This window comes from Narcine bancroftii, chromosome 4, assembly GCF_036971445.1.
Source record: "Narcine bancroftii isolate sNarBan1 chromosome 4, sNarBan1.hap1, whole genome shotgun sequence".
Taxonomy (NCBI): Eukaryota; Metazoa; Chordata; class Chondrichthyes; order Torpediniformes; family Narcinidae; genus Narcine; species Narcine bancroftii.
Genome location: NC_091472.1, coordinates 283,959,856 through 283,979,971, shown reverse-complemented (window position 1 = coordinate 283,979,971; position 20,116 = coordinate 283,959,856). Strand labels below are relative to the sequence as shown.

General features: G+C 41.2%; 1 protein-coding gene across 1 annotated transcript in view; it reads right to left on the bottom strand.

The window, feature by feature from the left end:
• Window positions 1-20,116, bottom strand: part of LOC138762464 (inactive dipeptidyl peptidase 10-like) — a 497,046-nt gene that overhangs the window by 39,852 nt on the left and 437,078 nt on the right. Inside the window, exons 15-16 of the mRNA XM_069936223.1 lie at window positions 9,665-9,712; window positions 5,524-5,622 (exon numbers count right to left, since the gene is read on the bottom strand). Of these exons, the coding sequence (XP_069792324.1) occupies window positions 5,524-5,622; window positions 9,665-9,712 (147 nt within the window). The remainder of the gene's footprint in view (window positions 1-5,523; window positions 5,623-9,664; window positions 9,713-20,116) is intronic.

The window sequence follows — 20,116 nt, the reverse complement described above, 5'->3', positions numbered from 1 at the left end:
CATGAGTAACAAAGCATACTGTATAATGATATTCAATTTTAAACAGATATAAAAGAAATAAACAATAGGATGAAATTAAGATGAATTCAAAGAAAAGAATCTCGAGATCTTACATCTCGGTCATGATTCTTCAAAGAATGAGATACAACTCTCGGTCCGCTTGGGTATTATGACATATGATGTCATATTAACTATGGTAACACTACAAGCAACCAACTTTCTTCAAAGAGATAGTCATAAAATTAACTACAAATCAAAAACCTTCACATGTAGTAGTAGGTTTTGAGAGTGGTCCATATTATATACTGGAGAATTATCTATGGTGGACAATGAGCCTGATTTTACCTACCTTCATGCATTTTTTTTTGTGTGGAAATATCATTTTTTAATGTTTTTCTGAGGTTTCTGTAAATCTTCGGCAAAAGGAATATCTATATCAGATTTTGTGTTCTCCTCTGGCTTTTTAAAAATTAAGTATGGGAATTAATTAATTCCTGAATGTAATAATGCAAAGAACTGCATGGATCAACTTTAATATTTCTGATTATTCCATGGTACAATCATAATGGAGTCACGGAATTTCTTTACACTGATCACGATTAATCAGAAATTATATAATGAAAAGTGATTTAATGCTTTAAAAATAAGTTCAAATTCACCCTGTTCCTCCCCGATATATTATGTTTAACTCAATTCATAGCTCAAAATAATCATGTGGTGTACCCTGCCTAACTAATCATGGAGTTGTAGAGCGTAGAAACTGGCCCTTTTGCCAACTGAGTCAACGTTAGCCATCAACTATCTATTTACACAAAGCCTGAACATGACATTTTTTCTTATAATGTTCCCATCAACTTCCCTTAAAGTCTATCACTCATCAGCACATGAAAGGCAATTTTCTGTGGACAATTAATCTGCAACATGTATTTGGGTTATAGGAGGAACCCAAGCATTCATTGACTCACAGGAAAAACATGCCTACTCCACCCAGTCAGCACTGGAGATCAGAAATGAACACAGATGACTGTAGCTGTGAGGCAGCAGTATCAACTTTTAAGCTGCCCAAGTATTAAGGTGAACTGCCAGTTGGTCACTGAACTGAATGTGCTAAGCAAGTTTAAAAATTGAAAAAAGTGGGGACTTGGGCAGTGAGTAGCTTCTGCACTGTCGCAGATAGAGGAGGAGCAGAGGACTCGGAGACAGGTTTGTGGTTAGTGTAAAAAGGGAATGGAACAGAATTTAAGTGTTAAACAGAACCGTAATTGGTGGGAGTAAGTACAACAGGCAGTGGCAAATAAAGAGAAGGGAAGCTTAAGCAGAATAACCACTATGTCCATGGCTCAGGGTACTAGTAGGACTTTGAGGCTTTGACTCACAAGGTTTCGGCAAACAGAGGCTAAGGATGAGCTTCGTTCACATAAGCGAAGGTTAGATAAGATCTTTGCATATGAACAAAGAATAGCTAATAGAGAAGGCAGCTAGCTTAGTGGAATTCTCCAAATGCAGGATGTGGGAAATCTGAGAGAGTACAATTTTTCCTAATGACTACACTGCAAGAGGTACATCCGGCTGCAGCTCTTGACAGTCTAAGTTAAGGAAATGGAACGGGAGATGACAAATTCCAGATCATTTGGGAGGCAGAGGGGATGATAGACTGGAAGCAGGATAAAAGTAGACTTAGGAGGCAGGATAAATGTAGCTTGGTGACAGTCAGGAGAGGGAAAGAGAACAGGCAGGAAGTGCATGGGAACCCTACAGTCTTTCCCCTCAATAATAAGTATACCATTTTTGATAAAGTTGGGGAGGGGGAACCTACTATGGATAAACCATGGTGATCAGGTCTCTCACATGGAGTCTAGTCTTGTGGCTAAGAAGGGAAAAGAGGAGAAGAGGTGAGGTGTAGTGATAAGGGATTCAATAGGGGTACAGATAACAGGTTCTGTGGAAAGGATTGAGATTCCAAAATGATATGTCGACTCCCTGGTGTCAGGGTCCGAGATATCTCAGATTGAGTTCACACCATCCTCAGGAGGGAGGTTGAGCAGCAGATGTAATGGTCCATGTAGGGACCAATGATAAGGGTAGGAAGGGTGATGAGGTCCTGCAAAGAGAGTTCAGGGAGTTGGGCAATAAGTTGAAGGACAGGACCTCTAGGGTTGTGATCTCAGGATTGCTATGCATGCCATGTGTTAGTGAGATTAGAGGATAAAGCAACTTAACATTTAGCTAAAGGCATGATGCAAGAGGAAGGGCTTCAGGTTTCTGGATCATTGGGCTCTCTTCCAGGGAAGATGGAACCTGTTCTGACAAGACGGTTTGCATCTGAACTGGAGGGAGACAAATATCTTTGTTGGAAGGTTTGCTAGTGCTGCTCTGGGGGGTTTAAATTAGATTTTCAGGGGGATGGGACCAGAGTGCCAGAGCAGATAGGGGTGTGGAGGAGGGAAAAGACAACGTGAAAATTGCTTGTAATGTAAGAAGTCAAAGGGTTGTACGTGGCGGATATGTTCTCAGATACATCTATTACAATGTAAGAGGTATTGCAGGAAAGACAGAGGAGCTTAGAGCGTAGATTGACATATGGACGTGATATTGTGGACATTAGTGAAACTTGGTTGCAGGAGGGTAGGACTCAATATTCTGGGCTTCTGTTGCTTCAGATAAGATATAGAGGGGGAAGAAAGGGGGAGGAGTGGGATTGCTTGTCTTTCTGAGGTTGGTTCATAACTCTCAGAGTGAAGAGGTTTCTCATACTGTAAAATGGCTTGGAGTTTGTCAAATGTGTTCAGGAAAGTTTTCCAAATAGCTATGTAAAGATACCAACTAGAGAGAGTGCAATACTGAATCTCCTATTGGGGAACGAGTAGGGGAACATTTTTGGTCCACTGATTATAATGCCATTAGTTTCAAGTTAATTATAGAGAAGGATAGGTCTGGGCCTCATATTGAGATTCTAAATTGGAGAAAAATCAATTTTGAAGAAGAGAAAGGATCTAGAATGCATGGACTGGGCTAAGTTATTTTTGCCAAGGATGTGAGACCTTCAAAGGTGACATTTTGAGAGTGCAGAGTTTGTATGTTCCTGTCAGAAATAAAGCCAATGTTAACAGGAAAATGGAACCTTGGTTTTTGAGGGATATTTGGGATCTGGTTTGGAAGAAAAGAGGTGTATAGCAGGTATAGGCAACATGGAGGTAATTGAGGAATATAAAAAATGCAAGGAAAATCTCAGGAAAGAAATCAGTAAGGGTCAAAATTGGTCCCCTTGATGATCAGAGTGGTTGGCTATGGGGAAATCTTAAATGATTTTTTTTGCGTCAGTATTTACTCAGGAAACTGGGATAAACTTTAGGGAAGTAAGCAAAACAAGCAACGAGGTCATGGAACCTATAAATATTAAAGAGGAGGAGATGCCTGCTGTCAAAGCAAATAAGGGTGAATAAATTGCAAGAGCCTGACAAGATATCCCTTTGGACCTTGAGAGAGGCTCATGTAGAAATTGCTGGGGCTCTGGCAGAAATATTTAAAATATCCTTAGCCACAGGCATGGTGCTGGAGGTTTGGAAGGTAGCTCATATTGTTAAATTGTTTAAAAAAGGCTCCAAAATTAACCATGAAAATTATAGGCTGGTGAGCCATACATCAGTTAATGGAAGGTGTTCTAAGTGATAGGATGTACAAGTATTTGCATAGCCAGGACTGACTGGGGTTAGTCAATATGGATTTTTTGCGTGGTAGATTATGTTTAACTGTACTTATAGATTTTTTCAAGGAGGTTAACAGGAAGGTTGATTAAGGAATGGCTGTGGATGTCATCTACATGGATTTTAATAAGGTCTTTGACAAGGTCCCACATGGGAGGTTAAATTTAATTTTTAAAAATATACATATAGCACAGTAATAAGCCATTTCGGCTCACGAGCCCATGCCACCCAATTACACTCAATTAACCTACACACTCAGTACATTTTAAAGAGTGAGAGAAAACCCGAGCCCCTGGTGAAAACCCATGCAGACACAAGGAGAACGTACAAACTCCTTACATACAGCACAGGATTCAAACCCAGGCCCCAGTTGCTGGTGCTGTAAAGGTGTTGGGCTAACCGTTATGCTAACCGTTAGGAAATTTGAGACACTTGGTATTCACTGGATTTGAAAATGGTTGGATAGGAAAAGCCAGAGAGTGGTGGTGGATGATTGCTTCTCAGACTGGAGGCCTGTGACTAGTGGTGTGCCTCAGGGATCAGTGCTGGGACCATTGTTGTTTGTCATCTATATCAATGATCTGGACGACAGTATGGTCAATTGGATCAGCAATTTTTCAGGTGACACTAAGATTAGAGGCGTTGTGGACAGTGAGGAAGGTTTTCAAAGCTTGCAGAGGGATCTGGACCAGCTGGAAAAATGGGCTGAAAAATGGCAGATGGAATTTAATGCAGACAAGAGTGAGGTGTTTCATTGTGGAAGGACAAACCAAGAAGGACATACATGAAAATGGTAGGGTACTGAGGAATGCGGTAGAACAGAGGAACTTGTAATACAGATACATAATTCCCTGAAAGTGACATCACATGTAGATAGGATTATAAAGAGAGCTTTTAACATATTGACTTTCCTAAATCAAAGTATTGAATATGAGAGTTGGGATGTTATGATAAAGTTGTATAAAACATTATGAGGCCAGATTTGGAGTATTGTGTGCAGTTTTGGTCACCTAACTACAAGAAAGTTATTAATAAGTTTGAGAGTGCGGTGAAGATTTACTAGGATGTTGCCGAGTCTTCAGGAACTGAATCACAGGGGAATGTTAAACAGGTTAGGACTTTATTCACTGGAGCGTAGAAGAATGAGGGGAGATTTGATAGAGGTATTTTAAAATATGAGGGGGACAGACAGAGTACATGGGCTTTTTCCATTGAGGGTAAGTAAGATACAAACCAGAAAACATGGGTTAAGGGTGAAAGGGGAAAAGTTTAGGGGGAATAGGTGGGGGCGCTTCATCACACAGAGAATGGTGGGAGTGCAACACACTGCAGTGGTGAATGCAGGATCAACTTTAATATTTAAGAATTTGGACAAGTACATTGATGGGAGAGGTATGGAGAGTTATGATTGGTGCAGGTCAGTGGGACTAGGCAGAAAAATGCTTTCAGCACAGATTAAAGGGCTGAAGGAGCCTGTTTCTGTTCTCTAATTCTATAGTTCTAACCTATCCCCAACAAGATACTTCTGGGGAATAGTCCTGCAGGGTGAGATTGCCATAATTTTTTTCCACTTTCCAAATATTGTCTAAATATGTGAAGTGAAATCAAGACAGTTTGAGATTTTATGTTAATATTCTTTACGCCAGAATAGCAATTTGCACTGGGGAATTTTCTGATTTTAGGGAGTGCTGTGTTCCCTTTTTATTTATAAATTCTGTTGAAAACAGTCCAACAACTACCAGTCACAAACAACCAAAATTATATTGTATAACTCTTGCTGCACAATTAAAAGAACTAGGAATAAATGTGATGCACATACCATAATCGTAAATGCGAACGGTCCTGTATTCTTTCTTATGAATCCTTTTTCCTTTGATCCATTCATGGAGAACAGTATTATTTTCCAATATGTAGGAGCCTAAATAATTAAAAGAAATTTTTTATGGCATTTATACTTCAGTAAAAATTGCATTTATACTTCAGTAAAAATTAAAACATGATTGTTCACACAAAGTTGGGTGATAAAATTCCACAATGGAAGACCATTTAGTAGAAGTATTGCTAATATCAGAATGCAAGAATTGTAAAATCATTGGAAAACAACACCACTACGTTCTTTTTTAGGTCCAGAATTTGTTGTTAGCCACATTAGATTGTCATCGACCTATCAAAAAACTGCATTTGCTTTTGTCGATCCCTTCCATACCCCCTTTCTGGATGATGTTTAGCACCAAAGATGTGTGCCATGTAAATGCCTTCTTTACATCAATCCTGTGAAGTGAGGGGTGGGCCAGAACAAACCATGGAAAGTTCTGAAACATTGTCAGCTGGCTGTGGCAAAATTTTTGGCTTATCTGTCCTTGATATCATCATTATGTAACATGATTAAAATTTAAATAAATAAATAAATAGATAGAAAGATGGCTGTGTTTTGCATCACACTTTCCCAAGTGACTATCAACAATATTGGTATTTCTTTGGTTCTGAACATGAAAATCCCAAAGTTACAGTCAAATGTGTTCTGATACTGGTCTCTCCATTGTGACCAGCATCTGAAGCTACCCACTCTTTTGGAAAGGGAATCCAAAGTAGTATGAGGAGTGTTTCGTGTTTATTTTTAAGGTAACCAATAGGGAGCTAACCAAAAATTAACAATTTGGTAATTATTTTCAGTGTCTTTTTTAAAATTTACTTTACAATTAATTTTGAACATATTTACATCTTATTTTTAATGTTTTTTCTTTATTTTTTTCTTTCTATTAATTTTTTTTGGGGGGTGGGGTTTTAACAGATTTACATCTCTGAAAAATTAGTTCTTCAGAATTCTGCCTGAACTTTGCAGTGTAGCATAGCTAATTATCAACTTTTGTCTGCATAAGCCTTCTTCTGCATAGGTTCTCCCTGTCATGTTGCAGGATTTCAACATTGCTTGAGGCAAGCAAACTTTATTCAGAAATTAGAAAGAAGCATAGTTTCATGTCTGACCATTATATTAGAAAAATATGGCCAATACTATTTCTTCTGTTTTAACATTTTATTTAAATCAATACATATATGATAGTTGTAACAATTAGTATCAAATCATAATTTTAGTGTTTACAAATATGTTGATAATATATAAAAAGAAATAAAAAATTGACTACTAGAAGAACCTACCAAAACTAAAAAAAACCCTAAAAACCAACTGAACCCTCCCCCTTAACCTAAACTAATCCCAATGACTAAAGTCTAAATATAAAATACATAATAGCATAACTATATATTCATTTGGATGGCTTCAGATGATGCTCAAGGATCCCAAAAAGATTTTTTTTCCAAAAACTATTACTCTTTTAGGGAAAACTTCACTGGTTTGGAGAATTCAAAACAAAGAAAAAAATATAATTTTAATCTCATTATTCTAGCATATGGGCTCCAAACTTGTAAAAATACAGAATATTGACCCCTTAAATTATATGTAATTTTCTCTAAAGGAATACCACTTTGAATCTCTGTATGGAATTTTTCTAATGTTAATGAAACATTATTATTATCAAACTTTACTTATTTCTACACCTCTAATTTTTTTGAGGATTTAAATAAACAAGTTAGGAAATGTCTTTGGAAAGGAAAAATGGCGAGAAAATCATTAGAAAAGTTAACATGGAAATATGAATTTGGAGGATTACAACTTCCTAATTTTAAGAATTATAAGGCAGCATAATTAAGATTTCTTGTTTCTTTCTTTGTAAAAGCTAAACAATCTTGGGTGGAAATTGAATTAAATAAAATTGGAGAAACTGTATCAGAAGAGTTTATTTAAAAATGGGAACTAAAATTAATAACAATGGATAAAGATGCTCCAATATTGAAGCATTTGCTTAATATTTGGAACAAAGTTAAATTAGAAATTGATAGAAATCTTTTATCATTAAAAACACCATTAATTAATCCTCTTAATTTTTTCCAAAAGGTAATCAATTTTTGAATATTTGGAATAATAAATGAATTTTTAAATTGGGATATTGTTTTGATAATGATAGATTGATGTCATTTGATCAATTAAAAATTAAATGATATTCCTCATAACATGCTATTTTTATTTTCAATTAAGAGACTATTGAAGAGAGAAATTAGGATCTGATATGATTTTTAACATCTTACAGATTTAGAACAAATTATTGTTGATAGAATGACTTAAAAATGTATTTCAATAGCATACATGTTGTAACAAAAACAGACACTTAAGGTAGGTTCACATAATTCAAAGGAAAGATAGGAACAAGATTTAAACATAATAATAGATCAGCATGTTTGGCAAGATATATGTAAAGAAGTTATGTCTAATACTATTACTGTATAGATTACTCCACTGTAATTTTTTTTACATTAGCTATATATTACACTTCAGAAATTGAATAGAGGGAGATTGGATACATCAGACCAATGTTTTAGATATGGAAAAGAAGTTGGAACTTTTGTTCATTCTACATGGTTTTGTTCAAAGGTTAAACTTTTTTTGGATTTCTGTTAGTTTTTACAACTAATTACTAGTGTTGTTTTTCTGTTAAATTCTGAATTATTACTGTTGGGAAATTTTGAGAATATAACTCCTAAATTATCTTTGTCAGATTTTCAGTTGAAATGTATTAAGTTAGTTTTGGGAAAAGCAAGGAAATGTATTACTGTAACATGGAAATCAGATGTTTCGTCAATACTGTTTTTTGATAATCTTATAATATTTATAAAGTGAAAGCTCTTACCCTTTTCTGAAGCACATAGCAGCAGCTTGTACTTTTCAAGAAGAGTCAAGTAAAATGTAGGGAAGAATGTGAATTTATGGATTGCAAGACTCCACATAAAACAACATTTAATATTAGAATTTTGTTTGAGGAATGATAGCCCAACAGCCATGACCCAATTTTTAAAAAAAATGGAATTATGTTATTTCTCAAAGGAACATTTTTCAATTGAAAAAAAACACAGACAACACACACTGGCCTTAATCTTAGCATTTCATCCAGAGGGGTGGAAACTGAGGTTTAGATACAGAGGTGTGAAAGCAGAGGGGCAGAAATAGAGGTGATGAAACAGAGGTGGAGAAACAGCAGTGGCGAAACACAGGGATGGAAACAGAGGTGTGGAATCAGACGGGTGTAAACAGAGGGGTGGAAACAGGTGTAGATACAGAGGTGTTGAAACAGTGGAGTGGAAACAGAGGGGTAGAAATAGAGGGAGTACATCAGTACTATGCTTCTACAATGTTATGTTTATGTATCAATCTGTGTAAAACCCACAGTCTTATGGCACAAAAGAAAATGTATTCACTGAGCCAAGATTGACTGAGATGAAGACAGTTAAATTACAAAAGAATTGAATGCTTTTGGTTCGTCCTCTGGATGAACAATTAAGCTAAAATGTATTTTGTGCAAGGCAACAGAAGGCCAAAGTCATTTACCATTAAAAAAAACCATTTTCCACTTGATGACTTCCTCACTACTCTCATGGCCTGTTTTGTTCATGTGAGTGAACACCTTTCTTTCTGAGAACACAGTGGTGCAAAATATTATGCCCTTTGCTGCATTTGTGATTTTCAAAGGGCAAAAACTTCAATTAAAATCCTTTGGAATTTTCTTTCCAGTTGTTTACAAATTTAAGTGGCAATGAGGCAAATTTAATCTAAATGTACCATCTGAATGGCTGTATTATATTGGACTGCAGAATAAGGTTAAGTAACAGTAAGGGTAGACTGAAGCCTTTATGATGCAGTGAAACTTCTTCATTGAACATTAATCAACAGTGAAAACATCAAAGCATTCCATTTTACCAGATTAAATGGCTTTTACCTGAAGTTTTGGGATACTGCAAATTTACTTGCTTTCATTTTGCATTTATGGCTGAACCCTTGTCCAAATTCACAAAAAAAATACTTAAATGGATTCAAATAAATTAATTTTATTAGTCTGGAAACATATACTTACTGTTTGGATTGCTTGTGCTATGGACAGAGACCATTGGTATATTCGGACCTGGAAAAAGGACAGAATATAAATAATATTACTATTGAGGCGAGGTGAAGAACCCATGGAAGCTGTGGGCTACTGAAGACTGCTATTGGGAGACTTGTGCCGGGCTGCAGACTGGTGGAGACTGGCTCAAATTTGCTGGAGGGGTACTAGGTATCGGAACCGAAATGTGAGGAGGTGGTGAGGGCGCTGAAGGATTCCTGACCATGTAGGAGGTTCAGATCTGGAGCTCAGGTTGCCAATGGTTTGGACTGGACTCTGTGTTGCTGCGGAGGCTGCGGAAGTGCTGGAGATGAACCTACGGACACTCGTTGACTCTCCTTTGCTTCTCTCTGACTAAGTCTGATTGTAAGAGACGCTTAGGCAATTCCTGCTGGTGGCAAATCTGCCTGCGCAGGCAAAAAAAATAAATGTCATTTAATATGACACTGTTTTATTACTATGATAATACAAAGAATTTTGAACCTTGAATGATGTCCTTGCTATTGAGGGAGTGAAGCGAAGGTTCAACAGACTGACTCCTGGGATGGCAGGATTGACATATGAAGAAAGACTGGATAAAGCAGGGTTATAGTCATTGGAATTTAGAGGAATATGAGGTGATCTCATGGAGCCATACAAATCCTGACAGAACTAGATAGACTAGATGCAAGAAAAATGTTCCCAATGTTGGAGACATCCAGACTGATAAGGGAACTTAGGACTGAGTTAAACCATAGAACATTACTGCACAGAAACAGGCCCTTTTGGCCTTTCTAGTCTGTGCCCAACCATTATTTTTTGTCTAGTCCCACTGACCTGCACCCAATCCATAGCCCTCCATACCTCTCCCACCCACGTACCTGTCCAAATTCTTCTTAAATTTTAAAATTGAGCCCACATTCACCACCTCAGATGACATTTTGTTTTACACTCCCACCACTCTCTGTGTGAAGAAATTCCCCTCCCCCCAAACTTTTCCCCCTTCACCCTTAACCCATGTCCTCTGGTTTGTATCTTACCTTCCTTCAGTTGAAATAGCCTATCTACGTTTACTCTGTCTGTTCCCCTCATAATTTTAAATACCTCTATCAAATCTCCCCTCATTCTCCTACGCTCCAGGGAATAAAGTCCTTACCTGTTTAACCTTTCCCTGTAAATCAGTTCCTGAAGTTCAGGCAACATCCTAATAAATCTTTTCTGCATTTTCTATCTTATTGATATCTTTCCTGCAGTTAGGAGACCAAAACGATACACCATACTCCAAATTTGGCCTCACCATTGTCTCATGTTACAGTAACATCCCAACTTCAATACTCAATACTTAGATTTATGAAGGTCAATATGCTAAAAGCTCTCTTTTGAATCCTATCCACCTTTCACGCCATTTTCTGGTCCCTCTGTTCAACAGAACTCCTCAGTGCCCTACCATTCACCATGTATGTCCTTTCTTGGTTTGTCCTTCCAAAATACAACACCTCACACTTGTCTGCATTAAATTTCATCTGCCATTTTCAGCCCATTTTCCCAGCTGGTCCAGATACTTCTGCAAGCTTTGAAAACCTTCTTCGCTGTCCACAACACCTTCAATCTTACGGCCCTTTCAAGCAATGAAAATGCCCGTCTGTAAAGGCAGAGGTTCCCCGCCCTTACGCCTGGAGACTTACCTTTCTGAATAAGCCGTGGCCGCCTCTGAGGCGCTGAATCCAACCCTTCTCAGGGAAGGGTTGCCTGAACTGAATGTTAGGGACAGCTGATGATGCTATCAGCCCATGACCCATCTCCCCACTCACCCCTCTCCCTCCATGACTTCCTCAAGGCAGAGGCAGTGGGCAGGAGCCATTAGGGTAATGTGGGCCGGCAGGAGCCGTCACGGCAGCGGGGCTGGCACGGGGGGCGGGCGTGGACTGTGACAGCCTCACCAGGCCACTTTGGCCTTCTTCGGGGGCGTTCTCTGTGACTCAAAACAAGGCAAAATAAGGGTCGTCTTTCCTACCCATAAGCCCTCTTGCAGCTGGAACTGTTCTGGGAAACACACAGTGGTTCCAGTAGCATGGAGGATTATGGGTAGGGAAGATAGCCATTGCTCTGCTGCGTATTTATAACGGGTAATCTATGGCACCCGTCACCCCACCTCCATTGGACCCAGAGGTGCCGTTTGACATGAAAGTGAAGCTGGAGCAGCCTTTTAGGGCTGCTCTTTGAAAGGTAAGTTTTAAGTTTTCCCTCTGTACTTGTAGCCAGCATGAAATGGACTTTAGTGTCATCTGCAAACTTGCTGATCCAATTGACATTATCGTCCAGATAATTGATATAGATAACAAGCAACAATGGTCCCAGCACCGATCCCTGAGGAAGTCACAGACTTCCAGTCTGACAAGCAATCACTACTCTCTGGCATTTGGCGTCCAGCCATTGTTGAGTCCAGTTCACTACTTCACCAGGAATGCCTAGCATCTGGACCTTCCTGACTAACCGCCCACGTGGAACCTTGTTAAAGGTCTTACAAAAGTCCACGTAGTCAACATTCATAGGCTTTCCTTCATCAACTTTCCTGGTAACCTCCTCAAAATCTCTACAAGATTGGTTAAACATGACCTAATGCGCAAAAAGCCAAGTCGACTATCCCTAATAAGTTTCTGGCTATCTGATCTCTTAGAACACCTTCAAATTATTTACCTTCTACTGATGTCAAGCTCAGCAGCCTATAATTTCCAGGGATATTTATGGAACCTTTTTAAACAACGGAACAACGTGAGCCACCCTCCAGTCCTGTGGCACCACAACCGTGGCTAAGGTCATTTTAAATATTTCTCCCAGAGCCCATGCAATTTCTACACCGGTCTCCCTCAAGGTTTGAGGGAATATCTTGTCGCACCCTTGGTATTTATCCACTTTTATTTGCTTTAAGACAGCAAGCACCTACTCTTCTTTAATCTGTGTAGGTTCCATAACCTCATTGCTTGTTTTCCTTACATCCCACTCTGATTCTTATGGGGACCAATTTTGGCCCTTTCTATCATTTTGGTCTTTACATACCTGTATAATCTCTTAGGATTTTCCTTCACATTGTCAGCCAAAGGAACCTATGTCTTTTTTTTTTATTAGCCTTCCTAATTTCTTTCATGAGATTTTTCTTGTATTTTTTTATATTCCTCAAGTACCTCATTTACTCCTTGTTGCTATGGTGTTATACACCACTCTTCTGAACCAGATCTCCAATATTCCTTGAAAACCAAGGTTCACTATGCCTGCTAACCTTGTCTTTAATCCTGACAGGAATGTACAAACTCTGTACCTCAAAATTTCACCACTTAGGGTTTTTAACTGCAGGCATGTAACGGCACAATTAAGGAATTTTGCTGGTACACGGGCAGTCTAAAAAGGAATGTGCAGGGATTTTGTGTCAATTCCTGCACTGCGAATGATCCTGTGGGAACCTTACGACCTTTTGGAGGAAGCCTGTAGTGTAAATCGTACTGGAAAAATATGTTGACGGTCATCAACTCTACTGCATGCCAACCACCAGGACTGCTGCACTCAGGTACTTGCAGTCAAAAAGTGCCCAGTGTGAACGACCACACAGGCAGAAATCAGGTTTTTTTTTTCCCACTATTTTACCGACATTGCAGTCTAAAAAAATTTTTGAAGGTGCTTGCACATCCTTGCCTGAAACTTATCCCAATACACGCATGCTAGATCTTTCTAATTTCCTCAAAAGTAGCCTTTCTCCAATTTAGAATCTCAACATGAGGCCCAGACCTATCCTTCTCCATAAACAACTTGAAATTAATGGCATGATCATTGAACCCAAAGTATTCCCATTAACATACTTCTCTCACCTGTCCTGTCTTATTCCCTAATAGGAGATCCATTATTGCAATCTCTCGAGTTGGTACCTCTACATATTGATTTAGAAAACTTTCCTGAACATATTAGACAAACACCAAGCCATACAGGATTTTACTTTATGAGTAGAAACCTCTTCACTCTGAGAGTTGTGAACAAACCTCAGAAAATTGTTGAGGCCAGTTGGACATCCCTCGCGGCTCAAGGGATGAAGGGACATGGAGAGAACCAAGGAATAGGGTATGAGGTTGCATGACCAGCCATGATCACATTGAATGGTTGTGCCGACTGAAAGGGCTGAATGGCTTATTCCTGCTCTGTGAATCCATGAAGACAAATAGTGCAGAATTTAGAGAAATTTACAAAAATATGATGCTTGATAGTGAGAAAAGTGCAGTTAATAAAGAGTCAGTGCAGTGACATCATCTTTTGCCAGTGTGACATCCATTTAAGCGTCTGATAACAGAAAAGAAACTGTCCTTGAATATGGAGGTTTGTGTTTCAAACGACATTTTGTTTGCTTTATAAGTTTGATTTACTAAATGCCTATGTTGCAGGGAACTGTTCTAACATATATGATTCCATTTCAGCCATTGTCAGAAAGGCCTGCCCTCTCTTAAAAGTCCATTTCTTTCCCAGTTGCTGTGGATATAACTGGTGTTAGGCAACAGAGATTGTGATGGAGACCAAAGGCATAAAGTCTGAAAATTTATAGATTGTGGAAGAGTCAAGAGAAGTTATGGTGATGCAGAGTTGAGTACTGTCTCTGTGCCTGATGCTGTGTCTACAGATGACATTGGCATGAGACAGCATTTAGATAAGAAATGAGGTACCAAAGGTAGAGATTTAAAGGAGAGTAGTCATGGGACCAGAAGCCATTGATTCTGTACCTTTGCCTGTGAAAATAAGAATAAAACCATGCAAATATAGTCCCGTGAAAGTGGAATAGGGTGATGTCTTTCTTAATTTCTATTTCATTCATGCCAACCTACAAAAACTTGAAAACCTGATGACAAGATTCAAGAAAGCCAACATTAACAAACATAATTTTCAAAAACTATAAATAAAAAATTTAAGGGCAACCAAGTATCTTAATAGTTAGAATCAAAAGCCATTTTTTGAAAAATACAGCAAATTTTAAAGCTACCTTCCACAAGTATTGCTTTGGTGGAAATTGAGACCCAAAATATCTCACTCTTTGTAACGTGACTGAATGCACTCAGAGACAAGTGAGGAATACAAACACACTTTTAATAGCTTGCAATCAATGGCCAGTAGACACAATAGTCCTCAGGTGCATCTGAGGTAAGGTGGAAAAACCAGGGTTTATATTGAGGTGGGTGAGGGTGGAGCCATCTGAACAATACTATGACAGTGAATTTCAGTTCACTGAAATCACTCCCTCCTTCAGAATTGAGGCTGTGGGTGAAAATCAGAGACCATTCATTAAAAAAAACTACTTTACAAATTAAATCTGTCGGGGGTCAGGTAATTCTGGTCGAGCAGTGCAGTACTGGAGGACTTTGTGCTTCCTGAACTTCCTGGACCCTCTGTGGTACAGGGTGAGTGGGTCTCGAGGGCTCCGGCTCAGGTTGTGTGGTGTATTGGTCCACTTCCCAAGCAGAGTCCTCCGGGATCTTGAGTGGGGTATTTGATAGTTCATGCGTTCTTGAGGCATCGGACTCTCAGTTACAGTGTGTGCCAGGTCTCTGATCGAGACGGTGTCCTCTCTGCTGTCAGGGTATGCCACATAGGCATACATTGGGTTGGTGTGCAGCAGGTGCACCCTCTCAATCAGGGGGTCTGTCTCACTCCTCCTCACGTGCTTTCTCAGCAGAACTGGCCTTGGTGCCATCAGCCAAGCTGGGAGAGTAGACCTAGATGTGGATTTCCTCTGGAACATGAACATAAGCTTGAGGAGTTGCGTTGGCCACCATGCAGAGGAATGACTTATGGAGTGGAGCGCCGTGGATAGGACTTTTGCCAGAACAAGTCTAGAAGGCCTTTGAACTGGAGAGCAAATTTCATGGCCTTCCATACAGTTTCATGGCCTTCCATACAGTCATGTTCTCTTTTTCAACTTGTCTATTCCCCCAGGGATTGTAGCTAGTCATCCTGCTTGAGGCAATGCCTCTTATGAGCAGGTACTGGTGTAGCTCTTCACTCATAAATGATGAGCCCCAGTTGCTGTGGATATAGCTGGGATACCTGAACAGGGTGAAAATACAAGTGCAAGGCCCTAATAACCGTGGTGGTGGTCCTGACTGGGCAGGGGATGGCGAATGGCAAACGTGAGTAATCGTCGATATGTTAAGAAAGTACACATTTCCGTTGGTGGAAAGGAGGGGACCCTTGAAATCAAAACTGAGTTGTTCCAAAGGGCTGGATGCCTTTATCAGGTGCGTATTGTTGGAGTGGTAAAAGTGCAGCTTGCTCTCCATGTAGGCCTGGCAGGACCTGGTCATCTCCCTGATGTCCTCAAAAGAGTAGGGCAGGTTGCATGGTTTGACAAAATGAGCCATGCAGGTGATGCCTGTGTGGCAAAGCTCATTGTGCAGTGACCGCAACTGGCTGGTGTGTACAGAGGCACAGCTTCCTCTTGACAGGGCATCTGGAGGTTCATTGAGAGTACCTGGCCTGTATGCTATGTTTTAATTATTGGTGAAGAGTTCGATCATTCTTTATTTTGCCCCTTTTTGCATTATTAAACATAAATGCCACCAATTGCTGGTCGGTGAGCAGTGTAAATTTTCTGCAGGTCAGATAATGCCTCCAGTGCCTGACGGCATCTACAATGGCTTGAGCCTCTTTCTCCACAGATGGGTTCTGAAGCTCATGGCCTTGTAGGGTATGGGAGTAAAAGGCAAACGACCTGCCCACCTGGTTAAGGGTGGCAGCCAGAGCTACATTGGAGGCATGACTTTCCACCTGAAAGGGTGGATTTTCATCCAACACATGCATTGTGACATTTACGATGTAGCTCCTAACATAGTCGAAAGGTGCCTGAGCTTCGGCTGACAATGGGAAAGAGAGGGCGGGCCTTATCCGCATAATGAAGGACTCATTGGGCATAGTAGGAGAAGAAGCCCAGGCACCTCCTTAAGGCTTTCATGGTCCTCAGGAGTGGGAGGTCAAACATGGGGCACATTCGATCAGGGTTAGGGCCACTGACACCATTCTCCACCACATAGCCCAGGATCGCTAGACATTTCATTTGGAACACACACTTTCTGGAGTTGTACATGAGGTTCAGGGCCTTGGCCATGTGGAGAAACCTCTGGAGGTTGGTGTCATTTTCTTCCAGAGAGTGTCCACAGATGGTGACATAGTTGAGATAAGGGAAGGTGGCTTTCAAACCGTACTTGTCCATCTGTCTGGAACACCAAGACCCCATTGATGATACCAAAAGGGGCCTCTGGAACTGATAGAGCCATTTATCTGCCTCAAATACTGTGTAGGGGCAGTCCTCGGAATGGATCGATAACTGATGGTATGCAGCTTTCAGATTGATGGTTGAATAGACCCAGTACTGCGCAATTTTGTTTACCATGTCTGAAATTTTAGGGAGGGGGTGCACATCCAGGAGTGTGAAAAGATTAATTGTTTGGCTGTAGTCAATAACTAGCCTGGACTTTTCTTCCCCTTTCACAACTACCACCTGGGCTCTCCATGGGCTGTTGCTAGGTTCAATGATGTTTACTTTGAACAGCCGCTGAGTCTCGGCTCTGATATATTCCCGATCCCCCGCTCTTTATCACCTGCTCTTTGTAACTACTGGTTTGCAATCGGGAGTCAGGTTCGGAAACAGTGGGGAGGGGGGGATCAAAATTTAGGGTGGAGAGACCTCATGTGGCATCCGGCTTTTGGGACCTTCCATTCCGCACTGTGATTGGAGGGACTAGGCCAAAGTACCCCACGGTCGTGCTTTTAAGGTGACACAGGATGTCCAGGCCCAGCAACACAGGAGTACACAAATCCTTCAGTACATACAATTGGAGCTTACAAAATCCCCCCCCACCTTTACAGTTAGATGTACTATACAATACCCCCGGATCGTCGAAGAGTGCGAGTGCAAAGCTGGGAAAATACGACAGTCCATTGGGTACACTCTTAAGTTGTACCTCACCTCCATTGTCAAGTTATTCAATTGGTGACAATCGATGCCTGTGCTCCAGAAACCCTTTCACTTCCCATGCTGATGTCGACTCTCTCCTCTTGGCCCGCAGGCAGACAAGATGGCAATGACAGCGAGGTGAAGCAAAATGGCCGCCATACATCTTGATCCAATGGCACAGTAGGTGGCGTCGACCTAGAGACACAGCAATATGGCTGCCGTGGCTTCCCGTGATGCTTCACTTCCGGTGGCAGGTCCCACCAGGGGGCGCAGCAGAAGCTGGTGGTGAACAGCATGGAGAGGCAGAGGCCAGTCCTTTGGGAGTTGAGCTCGGGTTGAGCGATAGTTTGGGGGTTGCACACCTGGTTGCCCTTTTTGGCTTCCATTTAGCCCGGCAGACCTTCACCCAGTGCTCTCACTTACCACATCCTGTGCACACGGAGTCCTTCGTGGGGCATCAGGCATGGGGGTGACGTGCCCGTCCACAGAAGTAGCATCCCAGTCACATGTGGCTGCAGCAGTCGGCGCTGGGGCTGCAGAGGTCACAGGCGCCCAATGACCTGGTCCTCTGAAAGGGCACTGCTTTCACCATTGAGGTCATCAGCTCCCAGTTGGGCCTGCTCGAGTGCTTTTGCCAGCTCCAGCATGCTGGCTAAATCTTTCTTTCCCAACTCCAGAAGTCACTGCCTCATATACCTCGACTTCACTCCTGCCATGATGTTATCCCAGAGTTGTTCCTCCTTTCTCACCCGGGTCATGGCTGCTTTGTAAGGTCATTTTCTGATCAGGGCCCACAGTTCGAGAACATAGTTGTCCAGTGACTCACCTGGATACTGCTGACGTTGAGAGAGTCTGTTCCTCGCCAGCACATCATTCTGGGGCCTCGTAGCGAGGCTTCAAGCCTTTTATGGTCGATTCGTAGGTAGCACAGTGTCTGATGATGACGTACCCTTTGGGGCCAACTCGAGAGAGAAGTGCCAATCTTCGGAGAGCATCCGAGTTGAAGACATCTTGTGTGGCCATCAGGTAGGACTGGAAGCACTCCAGCCATTAGGCAAATTCCTCTGGGGCCTTAGGGACAGAGGGTCGACCTGGAGCATGCCTGGCTTCAACAGCCCTTCCATCCTGCTTCAAAGTTAAACTATTAAAATTGTAACGCGACTGAATGCACTCAGAGACAAGTGAGGAGTACAAGCATGCTTTTAATAGCTTAAAATCGATGGTCAGTAGACACAATAGTCTTCAGGTGAATTTGAGGTAAAGCAGGAAAACCAGGGTTTATATTGGGGTAGGTGAGGGTGGAGCCAGGGGAGGAGCCAGCCATCAGAACAATACAGAGACAGTGAATTCCAGTTCACTACATTCTGCTTCCCATTGAATTGCAATGAGATATGAATTTGTTATGAATTTTTATCTAGACAAGAGGAATTGAATGGCTATTATTATAGGGGATGCAACTTTTGCAGGCACTGGTATCTGAAAATAATATTAAAAAAATAATGGAAAATCCCAGCAAGCAGATAGTCTTTGTAAGAAAGGGACAACGAGAGAGCGAGAAAGAAAACAGTTAACTTTTTAAGTTGATGATCCAAAATAATGACAAAATATTGAGTTATTTGCGAAGAATATGCCCCAAGGCAAAAATATCTATGCCTTGGGAGACTTTTACAATATCCAATGTGTTGGTATTATTCAAATCATTTTTTTCTTCTTGCATCAATTAATGTGTTGGTCATTGCATTAAATTATGTAAACTAAATGATCAGTCATTTTAGACTAATAGATCATTAGTCAAAGTACAGAAGCTAAAGTATATAGTATAGTGGTAGCTATAAGGGGAAGTGAAAGAAAAGACTGTTAGTCACTTGTACTTCCAACGGTTTTTTAAAATTCAAACAGCTCACGCTGATCCTTTAAGGCTGCGCGCAAGTCCTGCCCACACACAGGCGGTGACGTCACAGTGCAGTCGAGTGCGCGTGCTCAGGCCGCTCCATCTTGGAAGAAGACGCACCCGGCAGTGCCATCTTGACAAGGCTGCTCCACTGCCACGGTCGTAACAATGCAGAGCCTGTTTGGCTGCATTCAGATATACACCGCCACACAACGCCCCCCACCCACCACCCCCCCACCCCCCGAACCAGTGCTAGCATTCCATTATCCCTGAGCTCGGTGGGGCCAGACTCTTAGGAGGTTGTCCCCAGTGCTTGGGTTGCGCTGGCACGTCCAGCTGGTTGAGGTCGAGGTGTGCAGGCTTCAGCCAGTCGGCTGTGAACAGTTCCTCTCTACCCCCAGTGTCCAGCGTGAAAGTTTTCCCGTGCTGCGGAGACCTGCTACGGGCCCTCATAGGGTCATTAGAAGGGGACCAAATGTGGTCCGCGGTGGACAAAAGCAAAGTCTGTGGTTAATAAGTCCTGAGGAATGGATGTGGGCCAGCGCTCATGGTGCAAGGGTGGGGGCGGTGCCAA